Source organism: Mustela nivalis, assembly GCF_964662115.1.
Source record: "Mustela nivalis genome assembly, chromosome: 2".
NCBI lineage: Eukaryota > Metazoa > Chordata > Mammalia > Carnivora > Mustelidae > Mustela > Mustela nivalis.
In genome coordinates this window covers 97,152,294-97,165,910 of record NC_139021.1, presented here as the reverse complement: position 1 = coordinate 97,165,910, position 13,617 = coordinate 97,152,294, and the positions used below count along the sequence as shown (strand labels likewise).

The 13,617-nt window shown below is 43.7% G+C and overlaps 1 protein-coding gene across 3 annotated transcripts in view; it reads right to left on the bottom strand.

Annotated features, from left to right (window-relative positions):
* The window catches only part of NTPCR (nucleoside-triphosphatase, cancer-related), a 39,066-nt gene extending 26,482 nt beyond the window's left edge, over positions 1-12,584 (bottom strand). For 2 of the 3 annotated variants that reach the window (XR_014308023.1, XM_082718945.1), the window contains exons 1-3: positions 12,423-12,584; positions 3,470-3,632; positions 2,868-2,964 (exon numbers count right to left, since the gene is read on the bottom strand). Coding sequence is in view for 1 of the 3 variants with exons in the window: in XM_082718945.1 (XP_082575071.1) it covers positions 2,868-2,964; positions 3,470-3,632; positions 12,423-12,582 (420 nt within the window). In the remaining 2 variants the exon portion in view is untranslated. The remainder of the gene's footprint in view (positions 1-2,867; positions 2,965-3,469; positions 3,633-12,422) is intronic. The other variant, XR_014308024.1, reaches the window with a different exon arrangement.
* Between the last annotated feature and the right edge of the window lie 1,033 nt (positions 12,585-13,617).

Genomic DNA, 13,617 nt, shown 5'->3' with positions numbered 1-13,617 from the left:
TTCCATTTACAATAGTGTCAAAAAGTATAAAATGCTAAGGTATAAATTTTTTTTTAAAAAAGTGTAAAACTTAGAGACTAGAAACTATAAAATAATATTGTTGAAAAAAATTTAAAGAAGGGGTGCCCAGGTGGTGCAGTGAGCTAAGTCTCTGACTCTCAGTTTCTCTTCCTCTCCCTTTGCCCCTTCCACTTGTGCGTGCTCTCTCTCTAAAATAAATAAATATTAAAAAGAAAAAAAGAAGAATTAAAGAAGATCTAGGTAGGAGCGCCTTGGTGGCTTAGTCACTTAAGTGTCCAACTCTTGATTTCCGCTCAGGGCATGATCTCAGGGTCCTGAGACTGAGCCCACATCTTACTCTGAACTCAGCAGGGAGTCCGCTTGGATTCTCTCCCTCTTCCTCTGCACTCACACGTGGACATTCTCTTTCTTAAATAAATCTTTAAAAAAAATATGATGATGATCTAGGTACATGGAGAAACATCTCGTATTCATGGGTCAAAAGACTTCATACTGCAATATTCTGCAAAAAACTTAATACTGGCAATATTCCCCAATATAGTCCCTATCAAAATCCTAATTTTGGTAATAAAGACAGTGAGGTACTGACCTAAGAACAGATGGAACTGACATAAGGATAAATGGAACAGAATTCAGAATCCAAATTGTGTTTGTATTTTATGGTCAAATGACTTCAAGAGCAGTCCCAAGGAAATTATATGGGAAGAGAAGAGTCTTCAACAAATGGTATTGAAAGAACTGGATATTTATCTGTGAAAGAAGGAATCTGGATTCATATCTAACAGCACACACAAAAATTACTTTAGGCTACAGACCTATATGTAACAGTAAAACCATAAAACTCCTAGAAGAACACACAGGAGTTGATCTTTATGAAATTAGGTCAGCAAAGTCTTCTTTGATACAATACCAAAAAGCATAAACAACAAAAGAAAAACAGGTAAGCTGGATTTCTCAAAAAAAAAAAAAAAAAAACCTTCAAGGACACCATGAAGAAAGTGACCGCGTCTACAGAACAGAAGAATATACTAGCAAGTAATGTATCTAATTACAGACTGGTATCCAGATCTTAGGAAGACATTTCATAACCCAGTAATAAAAACACAACTAAGCCAATTTAAAAATGGGCAAAGCAAAGGAATAAACATTTCTCCAGAGAAGATATACATACGCCCAATAAGGACATGAAGAGACACTCAGCATCACTAGTCATCAGGGAAATCAAAATCGAAATCATACAGTGCTTCACACCTCCTTGAATGGATGAAAATAGAAAGACTGTAACTGGTGCTGGCAAAGATATGAAGAAACTGGAATCCTCATCCACTGCTGGTGGAAATATGCAGCTGGTCTGGAAAACAGTCTGGTGATTCCTCAAAAAGATTTATGCAGAACTCCCATTATGACCTAGCATCTCTACTCCTAGGTATAACCCAAGAGAAATGAAAACAGACGTCTACCCAAAAACTTGCACAGAAACGTTCAGAGCAGCATTATTCACAATAACCAAAAAGCAGAAACAATCCAAATGTCCATCAGCTGATCAGCAGATCAACAAATGTGGTATATCCAGTCAAAGGAATATTATTCAACCATGAAAAAGAATGATACGTACTGAAGTGTGGATAAACCTTGAAAACACTGTGCCAAGTGAAATAAGCTAGTTACAAAAGACCCCATTTTATATGATTCCCTTTTCAGGAAATGCCCAGAATGGGCAAACTGACAGGCAAAGAAGGTAGAGTAGTGGTTGCCAAGTGCGGGGAGGGACAGAAGAATGAAGTATGTATGGGGCTTCCTTCTGCAAGGATGGAGATGTTCTAAAATTAGCTTGTGACAAATGGTTGCACATTCCTGTGAATATACTAGAAAAAGTTGAACTGTGTATTTCAAATGGGTGAGGTGTGAATTATACCTCAGTAAGCTGTTAAAAAAGAAACAACAACAGGTAATACAGTGATATACGATATATCACAGATGGTCCGTGACTTACAATGGTTCAACTGATGATTTTTCAATTTTACGACGGTGTGAAAGCAATACAGATTCCATAAAAATCGTAGGTCAGATTTTTAATTTTGACCTTTTCCTGGACTAGGGGCAGCATGCAGGATGATCTCTCACAATGCTGGGCAGGAGCTGGAGTCCCAGGTCTGAGGCAGCCACGAGATCATGGAGGTAAACAACCAATACACTAATAACCATTCTGCACCCACAGAGCCATTACGTGTTTCCCTTTCAGTACAGCGTTCAGTACACTGCGTAAGATCCTCAACACTTTATTATCAAATACACTTTGTGTCAGATGATCTTGCCCAACCGTACAGTGTTCTGAGCACGCTGAAGGTCAGCTGGGCTGAGGGGTAATGGTGTATAGGTTAGGTGTATTACATGTGTTTTCCACTTACCAGACTTTCAACTTATGATGGCTTTATCAGGAGGTAAACCCATAGTCAGTTGGTGCTTACCATTATATTTATATAATGACATTTCCCTTCCTAAATGTTTATTTGTTGTGCTGTGAAAACAGGGTTAAGATATAAAAGAGAGGAAAGCAGAGGAAAGATTTAACTTTTGGAGTCTTGGTAGCTGAGCATCAGAGCCCTCCCAGAATAAAATATTTCCATGCGCTGAATACGTGTGACAAGGAATTTCTGTGTAGTTCAGAGTGACATCAAATTATGGTGCATACATCCTTTATAAGGCTCAATCACTTGAAAACCTTCCAATTGTCAACTGCAAAACTGGCCACTCCTTTGGAGCAAAACTACTCTGTTCCCAGGGCGAGCAATTCCCCCAATGCACTAAAAAGAGATGGGCTCAAGAGGCAGAAATCACATACTTACACTCCTCAAGACCGGAAGTGCCAAGTGCTCGAACGAAGTCAGATCCACCACGTACTGCCCAACCCGGCATTCACGTTTTCCAGGTGGAGGCTCTGACCTGAATGAAAAGACAGGGCATTCTCTGCTGAAAGACCCCCATACTGATTTCTGGTTTGTAGCTACTCCAGTGAGCCTCTGGCCCTCCACGTAGGCTAAATCACCCTTAAAAATCACCCAGGTATGCAAAGCTAACCTGATGCCATGTAACCTGATGCTTGACATCAGGGCTACCAACTCGAGTGCGTACTACCACCGCCACCACCAGGCCTGGCAGGGACCTTGGGGGACAACCCTGAAGCTGCAGGGGGGCTGCACCACAAAAAAAAGGCACACAGGAAACAGGACTATGAATTACAAAATGCTAAACACTTATTACTTGGCGGAATGAGTTTTAAGTGACATATGCTATTTTTATACTTTGTTTTTCATGTGATGGTTTCAATCTCTGTTTTCTCTCTCTGAGAAATCTGTAAAGGCCCCAGATTCTTCTAGATAGAAGGGATCATTTGGCTTAATCTTGTACCCAGGGGGAATAAAACACCACAGAACGGAAATATCAGTACCCAATTCTGGACAAAACTCCCCGCAGACCAGATAACGTGACAACATCGAATCCTATTCTTTTCCCTCCCTGTCTGACTTCTTCTGTGTAAAATCCATCGACAGGCACACCGGAGGATTTTAACACCTCACTGGCTTTCTGGATCAGCGTTGTTTTTCCAACTCCTAAAAAAAAAAAAAGAAGAAAGAAAAAGAAAAGAAAACAAAAGCCCATTAGGAACCACTCCTTTGCCAGAGGACACACAGCACACACTGACTCTGAGAGCCTTCCTGGCGGGGGGAGTGAAAGGGGCTGCACCTGAGTTTTAGGAGTATTAACTGCACTTCAATTCTGATTGTTCCAGGGTGTTAAAATTTTTAATTTCAAGCATAATAAAAATATGAATGGGATCTTAAAGTCTGATTTTAAAATTCCTCCGAGACACCATTAATTTTGTCGCATATACAATACCAGGGCCAACTGAGTAGCTCTGTGGTGATAGGCGCAATTTGCATCCTCTGAGACAAGCTTCTAGAACTAGGTTTACTTGCCTCCGTGGGTGGCCACACTCTTTCACGAGGAGGTAACCTGGTCATATTTGGGTCAAATGCTGGGCACCTTAAGTTGGCATTTCAACCTTCGGAACACTCTGGACCTATATTTATTTATTTATTTATTTTGAAAGATTTTATTTTTTTATAGACTTTATTTAGGAGAATAGGTGTTATTTCTTCTTTGAAAGTTTGGTAGAATTCTCCGGGGAATCCATCAGGTCCTGGGCTCTTGTTTTTTGGGAGGTTTTTGATCACCCCTTCAATCTCCTTACTAGATATTGGTCTATTCAGGTTGTCAATTTCTTCCTGATTCAATTTTGGGAGTTTATAATTTTCCAGGAATGCATCCATTTCATCTAGGTTGCTTAGCTTATTGGCATATAACTGTTGATAATAACTTCTGATGATTGTTTCTACTTCCTTGGTGTTTGTTGTGATCTCTCCCTTTTCATTCATAATTTTATGTATTTGAGCTTTCTCTCTTTTCTTTTGGATTAGTGTCGCCAATGGTTTATCGATCTTATTGATTCTTTCAAAAAACCAGCTTCTAGTTTCATTGATACGTTCTACTGTATCTCTGGTTTCTACCTCATCCATCTCAGCTCTAATCTTGATTATTTCCCTTCTTATGTGTGGAGTTGGTTTGATTTGTTGTTGATTCTCCAGTTCTTTAAGGTGTAGAGACAGCTGCTGTGTTCTGGATTTTTCAATTTTTTTGAGGGAGGTTTGGATGGCTATGTATTTACCCCTTAGGACCGCCTTTGCTGTATCCCATAGGTTTTGGATCGAAGTGTCTTCATTGTCATTGGTTTCCATGAATTGTTTCAGTTCTTCCTTGATCTCCTGGTTGATCCAAGCATTCTTAAGCAAGGTGGTCTTTAGCTTCCAGGTGTTTGAGTTCCTTTGGAACTTTTCCTTGTGATTGAGCTCCAGTTTCAAAGCATTGTGATCTGAGAATGTGCAGGGAATAATCTGTCTTTTGGTATCAGTTGAGTCCTGATTTGTGACCCAGTATGTGGTCTATTCTGGAGAAAGTTCTATGTGCACTTGAGAAGAATGAGTATTCTGTTGTTTTAGGGTGGAATGTTCTGTATATATTTATGAGGTCCATATGGTCCAATGTGTCATTCAATGCTCTTGTTTCTTTATTGATTTTCTGCTTCGATGATCTATTTCTGAGAGGCGTGTTAAGATCTCCAACGATTAGTGTATTCATATCAATATGACTCTTTATCTTGATTAACAGTTTTCTTATGTAATTGGCTGCTCCCATATTGGGGCCATAGATATTTACAATTGTTAGATCATCTTGGTAGAAAGTCCCTTTAAGAATGATGTAGTGTCCTTCTGTATCTCTGACTACAGTCTTTAGTTTAAAATCTAATTTGTCTGATATGAGAATCGCTACCCCAGCCTTCTTTTGAGGCCCATTGGCATGAAAGATGCTTCTCCATCCCTTCACTTTCAGTCTGGGTGTATCTTTAGGTTCAAAATGGGTCTCTTGTAGACAACATATGGATGGGTCCTGTGTTTTATCCAGTCTGCAACCCTGTGCCATTTTATGGGTGCATTTAGGCCATTCACATTGAGAGTGATTATTGATAGATACGTTTTTATTGACATCGTGTTACCTTTGAAGTCTTTCTTTCTGTAGATTGTCTCTATATTTCTGTTCAATGCTATTCTTGGGCTTTTTCCTCCTTCAAAGAAGCCCCCTTAATATTTCCTGCAGTATCGGCTTGGTGGATGCATAGTCTTTTAAGCCTTGCTGGTCCTGGAAACTCTTTATCTCTCCATCCATTTTGAATGTCAGTCTTGCTGGATAAAGTATTCTTGGTTGCATGTTCTTCTCATTCAGTGCACTGAATATATCTTGCCAGCCCTTTCTGGCTTGCCAGGTCTCTGTGGACAGGTCTGACGTTATTCTGATGGGCTTTCCTCCGTACGTAAGGATCTTATTTGTCCTAGCTGTTTTCAAGAGGCTCTGCCTACAATTCTAATTCTTCCTTCTTACTATTAGGTGTCTCGAGGACTTTCAGAATCTGTAATCTTGGGGGGAAACTTTCGGCCTCTAGTACTTAAACGCTGGTTCCATTCACGAGATTTGGAAAATTTTCATGAAGAACTTGTTCCACTATATCTTCTAGACTTCTTTCTTTCTCCTCCCCTTCAGGGATTCCCTGAAGCTTTTTCAAAAAATTGAAGCAGAAGGAAATCTTCCTGACTCTTTCTACGAAGCCAGCATTACCCTGATCCCCACACCAGGCAAAGACCCTACCAAAAAGGAGAATTTCATACCATTATCACTGATGAATATGGATGCTAATATTCTCAACAAGATCCTAGCAAACAGGATCCAACAGCACATTAAAAAGATTATCCACCATGACCAGGTGGGATTCATCCCTGGGCTACAAGGATGGTTCAACATTCGCAAATCAATCAATGTGATAGAAAAAATTAATAAGAGAAGAGAGAAGAACCACATGGTCCTCTCAATTGATGCAGAAAAAGGAATTTGACAAAATCCAGCATCCGTTTCTGATTAAAATGCTTCAAAGTATAGGGATAGAGGGAACATCCCTGAACTTCATCAAATCTATCTATGAAAGACCCACAGCAAATATCATCCTCAATGGGAAAAAGCTTGCGTCCTTCCCGTTGAGATCAGGAACACGACAAGGATGCCCACTCTCACCACTCTTGTTCAACATAGTATTAGAAGTCCTAGCAACAGCAATCAGACAACAAAGGGAAATAAAAGGTATCCAGATGAAATGATTCTTTATATGGAAAACCCAAAAGACTCCACCCCCAAACTACTAGAACTCATACAGCAATTCAGTAACGTGGCAGGATACAAAGTCAATGTACAGAAATCAGTGGCTTTCTTATACACTAACAATGAAAATACAGAAAGGGAAATTAGAGAATCGATTCCATTTACTATAGCACCAAGAACCATAAGATACCTGGGAATAAACCTAACCAAAGAGGTAAAGGATCTATACTCAAGGAACTACAGAACACTCATGAAAGAAACTGAAGAAGACACAAAAAGATGGAAGACCATTCCATGCTCTTGGATCGAAAGAATAAACATTGCTAAAATGTCTATACTGCCTAGAGCAATCTATACTTTTAATGCTATTCCGATCAAAATTCCACCGGTATTCTTCAAAGAGCTGAAGCAAATAATCCTAAAATTTGTATGGAATCAGAACAGACCCCGAATCGCTAAGGAAATGTTGAAAAACAAAAATAAAACTGGGGCATCACATTACCTGATTTCAAGCTTTACTACAAAGCTGTGATCACCAAGACAGCATGGTACTGGCATAAAAACAGACACCTAGACCAGTGGAACAGAGTGGAGAGCCCAGATATGGACCCTCAACTCTATGGCCAAATAATCTTCGACAGAACAGGAAAAAATATACAGTGGAAAAAAGACAGTCTCTTTTCTCTGGGAAAACTGGGCAGCTATATACAGAAGAATGAAACTCGACCATTCTCTTACACCGTACACAAAGATAAACTCAAAATGGATAAAAGACCTCAAAGTGAGACAGGAATCCATCAGAATCCTAGAGGAGAACATAGGCAGTAATATCTTCGATATCAGCCACAGCAACTTCTTTCAAGATATGTCTCCAAAGGCAAAGGAAACAAAAGCGAAGATGAACTTTTGGGACTTCATCAAAATCAAAAGCTTCTGCATAGCAAAGGAAACAGTCAAGAAAACAAAGAGGCAACCCACGGAATGGGAGAAGATATTTGCAAACAACATTACAGACAAAAGGTTGATATCCAGGATCTACAATGAACTCCTCAAACTCAACACACACAAAACAGATAATCATATCAACAAAGGGCAGAAGATATGGACAGACACTTCTCCAATAAAGACATACAAATGGCTATGAGACACATGAAAAAATGTTCATCATCACTAGCCATCAGGGAGATTCAAGTTAAAACTACATTGAGATATCACCTTATACCAGTGAGAATCGTCAAAATTAGCAAGACAGGAAGCAACACGTGTTGGAGAGGATGTGGAGAAAGGGCAACCCTCTTACACTGTTGGTGGGAATGCAAGTTGGTGCAGCCTCTTTAAAGAACAGTGTGGAGATTCCTCAAGAAATTAAAAATAGAACTTCCCTATGACCCTGCCATTGCACTCCTGGGTATTTACCCCAAAGATACAGATGTAGTGAAAAGAAGGGCCATCTGTACCCCAATGTTTATAGCAGCAATGGCCACGGTCGCCAAACTATGGAAAGAACCAAGATGCCCTTCAACGGATGAATGGATAAGGAAGATGTGGTCCATATACACTATGGAGTATTATGCCTCCATCAGAAAGGACGAATACCCAACTTTTGTAGCAACATGGATGGGACTGGAAGAGATTATGCTGAGTGAAATAAGTCAAGCAGAGAGAGTCAATTATCATATGGTTTCACTTATTTGTGGAGCATAACAAAAAGCATGGAGGACATGGGGAGTTAGAGAGAAGGGGGTTGGGGTAAATTGGAAGGGGAGGTGAATCAGGAGAGACTATGGACTCTGAAAAACAATCTGAGGGGTTTGAAGTGGCGGGGGGCGGTGGGAGGTCGGGGTACCAGGTGGTGGGTATTATAGAGGGCATGGATTGCATGGAGCACTGGGTGTGGTGAAAAAAATAATGATACTGTTATGCTGAAAATAAATAAATGAAAAAAAAATAAATAAAGACTTTATTTATTTATGTCACAGGCAGAGATCACAAGTAGGCAGAGAGGCAGGCAGAGAGAGGAAGGGAAGTAGGCTCCCTGCTGAGCAGAGAGCCGGATGTGGATCCCAGGACCCTGAGTCATGACCTGAGCTGAAGGCAGTGGCTTAACCTACTGAACCACCCAGGCACCCGAAAGATTTTATTTTTATTTATATGACAGGCAGAGATCACAAGTAGGCAGAGAGACAGGCAGAGAGAGAAAAAGGGAAGCAGGCTCCCTGCCGAGCAGAGAGCCTGTTGCGGGGCTCAGTCCCAGGACCTTGAGATCATGACCTGAGCTGAAGGCAGAGGCTTTAATCCACTGAGCCACCCAGGCGCCCCTGGACCAATATTTAATTGTGGGAAAATCCCTATACTCCTTCCTGGACTTAAATTACTCTGTCTCCCAAAAAAGTGTCTCTTAAATACCACAAACACCACAAGAAACAGCAGTTTTAAACTTTCTCACAAGAGCAATCCTAGCAGGTTGGCAACCCCATCTTTGACCTCCGCCAGCGTCCCTAAACATTCCCCTGGCCTGCCCCCCCACCCTTCCCCAAATTACAGCTTCTGCGCCTTCACCCCCTCACCCACCTAGCCTGTTAACTACTCTGACCAGCTCCTGCTATGTGTTCACAAGCACCAACAGGTGTGAGCTGACAAAGTAACCCGTCCCTGTGGAGCCAGAGACTGTTCTCTAGCACACTCCACAAGCATTTCCTTGGTTAAATCCTCACAACTCCCCCTCTCAGGCAGTCACCATTCTTGTTCCTGGATTATAGATGAGGCCCAGAGAGGCTAGGTAACTTATCCAGGCTTACACAACTAGTAAGGATCATGCACGTTAATAGGAGCCTTGGAGTGTCCCCATGGCTTCGTTTCTATGAGCCTTGTTGCATACACACTGAAGGCAATGGCATCATGATGACCCAACACGGAAAAAGGGGAAACCTCTGGCAAGTCTGCAAGAGACTATTTCGAAACACCACAAAGATGTAAATCATGTTATTTCTACAGCTGCCGACACAGTCATCAGGGTTCCTGAAGGACCCTTTTAAACTTCCTTGAGATAAACGATAATCTGTTCTTTAATAAATCTCTCCTCTCAACTTCACACCAGCAAACAATGGTGGCTGGCCTTCTGGAACATGAACAGCAACCCAGCCACATGCTCCCTGGGGTTGGAAGAGAATGGTGTAGGTTTTTCATCCCAGCTCTGTCCCCCAGTAACTGCCGCCTTCAGAAAGTCCCTGAAGAACCTGGTTAATGCCGGCCAGTGGCACTGGTGGGTATGTAAGCTTGTACTTTTCTGAACGGCAGCTTCAATATGTCTTCCACAGCACACAGCAATTCTATCGTTGTGAATTCCCTCCACAAACATTTGACCGCAGCACAAAGATATATGAAAAGGTATTTACGTCAGTATTCACTGTAATGGCAAGATACAGAAAGCAATCTATATGCTGATCAGTAAGGGAGTGTTAAATTATGGTACTACGTGCATAAAACACACAGGAAAGCCAAGCAGCCATTAAAGGGAATACTGTTTACCTGATGTATCAGCACAGAAAGTAGACCACAATATGTGGGCAGATGGAGAAAGAGCAGGTTAAGACACAACAGGCATATACAGTGGTATTCCACTAAGCTTAAAAAAAAAAGTAAGTATATGTATCTATACAAGGAAATGTCGAGAAGGAATTGGGAAGGGTCACAGCACTTATTTCTGTACATAGCAATTCCATGTGATTGTCACATTCTTCTGTCAAACTTTTTTTTTTTTTGTCTTATATTAAGTGGGTTTTACTCTAAATGTAAAAAAAAAAGAAAGTTGTTGCATTTTGAAGATGGTAACACAGAGCCACTGTAATAAAGGGGGCTCTGTGTGTCCTGCATATTGGCTAGGACACGGGGAAGTAACAGGAGGCACTGGCTCAAGACCCTTCCTCCTAAGCTCTAGAATCTTCTTTCAGTTAATTTTTCATCTCCATCCATTCAGCCGCTACCCTCGCACTGTCTACACTAAGAGGTAATCGATGCTGAAGGAAACCCCAAAATGACAGCTCCACACACCACAGAGTCAAGATGAGCAGGTCGGACAGCTCTAGAACCCTTTTTGTTCTAGTTCTCTCAGAAGAGTGACCGTGAGATAAAGATTCAACTGCAGGTAGTTTAATTTGGAAAGTGACCCCATGACCCTATGGGAAATAACTGCGTTATCTCTGCTCAGCGGGGATCCTGCTTCCTCCTCTCTCTCTCTCTGCCTGCCTCTCTGCCTATTTGGATCTGTCAAATAAATAAATAAAAATCTTAAAAAAACAAAACAAAACCAAAAACAAACAAACAAAAAAACCCTGACAGTAACTCCAAAGGGGAAAAAAAGTTGTACATAAAAGGAAAAGAAAACTACAGATTACTGACCACGTGGCTTTTCTGGGACTAGCTTTTACATGTACTGGGCTAATAAAGATGACAAAATAACTGCACTAGGAAGATGGAGAGGGTGACCAGGTTTTAACACAGGCTCAGGAGAGCTATACTGTGGAATTACTTGAGTCTTTCAACTGTGTGCACACGAGGCTTTTATAAAAAAGGAAACAGGAAGAGCCAACGTTGACCTGGCCAACCTCTGTCCCCAGTCACTTGCAGGACCCAGGGCAGGTGCTAACACAGTAACAGATCACTTTTGTTATGAAACACGTAGGTGTCTTGGGGCCAGCCTGCTGAGCAAATGCCATTCCCAGTTTCAAATAAAGGACCGACAGATAAGTCGAAAGACAGTCCTGTGCCAGGTCAGGGAGTCCTTTGGATGTCAGCCATTCCTCCAACCACCACCGCACTCCTCACGGCTTCCCCTCCGCTTGTAACAATAAAATTCCGAAGTCTACGATATTATTAAGTGTGGCCTTTCCTGCTTAAGGCAAAACGTAACTATTAAAATCACGTGAAAGACAATTCCAGGCCCGGAATGACCTCCTCCTCCAGGCTCCTCTGCAGGAACACGATGCCATCCACTCGCAGCCCCGCAGGGTTGAGGGCTTTGCCAAAGACTGGCATCAGGAGGGCCTGGCACGGACACAGGATCTGAGACGGGCTTCTCACCCTGCAGCCTCGCCCCTGCAGGAGCCTGGGAGGGGGCAGGTCTCCTCTTGGGTTTCACTACCCTTCAGCGGAACACCGGCGCTTCCCTCCCTGAGTGGGGTCCGGACCCGAGCACCTGCAGCGCGCACCGGCGATACCGACAGAGACGGGCCTTGTCCTGTCAGTGCCGGCGCGGCAGGCGGCCTGAAACACCGCTGGCGCCCACCGCAAGTTGGGTGCCACGGGGCGACCCTGCCGCCGCGGCCCGCTCTCCCACACCGTCACGGAGAAGGCCGCCCGCCACCCAACCGCAACTTTCTTCTTAACCAGCGCCCGCCTCGTTTCTAATCCGATCTTCCGTACTGAAAATCGCGCTTTCAGGGAAGCGGCACGCAGGCTTCCGCTCATGAGCCTGTAATTTCGGTCGGGAGCTTCAGCGGCCGCAGCCAGAGCTCTGCAGCCCGCCGCGCCTCCCGGAGAGCACGGGTCGCCCCCACCCCGCGCGCCCCCCGCACGCCCCCCTCGCGCCCACCGTGCCTACCCCCGCGGTCCCCCGGAAGCGAACACCTGGGCGGGGTTACCTGGGGGCCCCGTCAGGAACACGTGCCGGGCCATACCGGTGGGCCCGCGTGGGGGTCGCGACCTGGGTCGGGGTCGGGGTCGCCGGCTGGGTCCCGCCCCCCCAACGGAACCCAGGCCCCGCCTCCGCCGGCCGGAAGCACCGCCTTCGCGACTGCGCATGCGCCTCAGGATCCCGCTTCGGTCCGGTCCTGTACCTCCCCCGGGCTCATCCTTCGCACATGCGCTTTCGGTTTTCGGTCTCGGCGCGCGCAAATGTCGGTTCCTAGAAGGATCGGGAGGTTGGTGATCCCGTTCTCTCCCGGTTCATGGGTTTGAGCCTCAATGTCTGGCTCATGTAGGGTGACTCCAAGGAGACGTGCGCGAGAATGTCTATTACTAAGCGGTGCTGCGGCACCTGAGCGCCATCCCTTGCCGCTGACCTCCAGACCTGCGAGCTGAAATTCCCCCAGGCTGCGGGGACAGTCCCTTCTACAAGTTTGGTCTCAGGACCCTTCTTTCAAAGGGAAGAGGCTTTTACCCATTCGAATCTGCCCAGCGCTGTCAACCACAGCTGCCAGTAGAATTACCCGGCTTTGATGCCTGAGCTCTACATCCCTAAAATTTGGAGTGTTTGATCTTGGGTGTGTCCTGAGTATCTGGGTCTTTTTTGTTGTTTCGAACTCCCCAGCAATTTCTCAAGTCCAGTGGGGTTGAGAACAACTTGATCAGGCAGACTTCCCAACCTCGGTCGTGCATATGAACACCAGAAGTTGGTCTTTCTTACCTCCGTACCTTAAGTGGAAACCAACGCAAGACCCAGCTGGAGGGTCTCGCTGTACAAAGAATTAAGTGGCTTTCCCTCACTCACTTAACCACTTGTAGTGTTTCAGCCGGAGAAATGAAGTGGCAATGGCCTTGGGCCAAATTTACCTGTAAACTCTTTCAGCCTGACACATGTACGATTTGACTTGTGATCAATCATTCTCCATCCTGGCTGAGAAAGCAATTTCACTGAGTGCTCAACTTAATTGGTTTGTGCCCACACAGGCCCTCCAGGGCTCCCCTTAGTCTGCTATATACATCAGTCAGATGGTCTCAGTTTCTTAGCTATTTAAAAAGTAATCATCTAAAAAATAAGAATTGTACTGTGCAGCTCTTACCATCATTTTGGCAACATTTATAAAGCTGCATCACTCATAATGTAGGGCCTTTCAT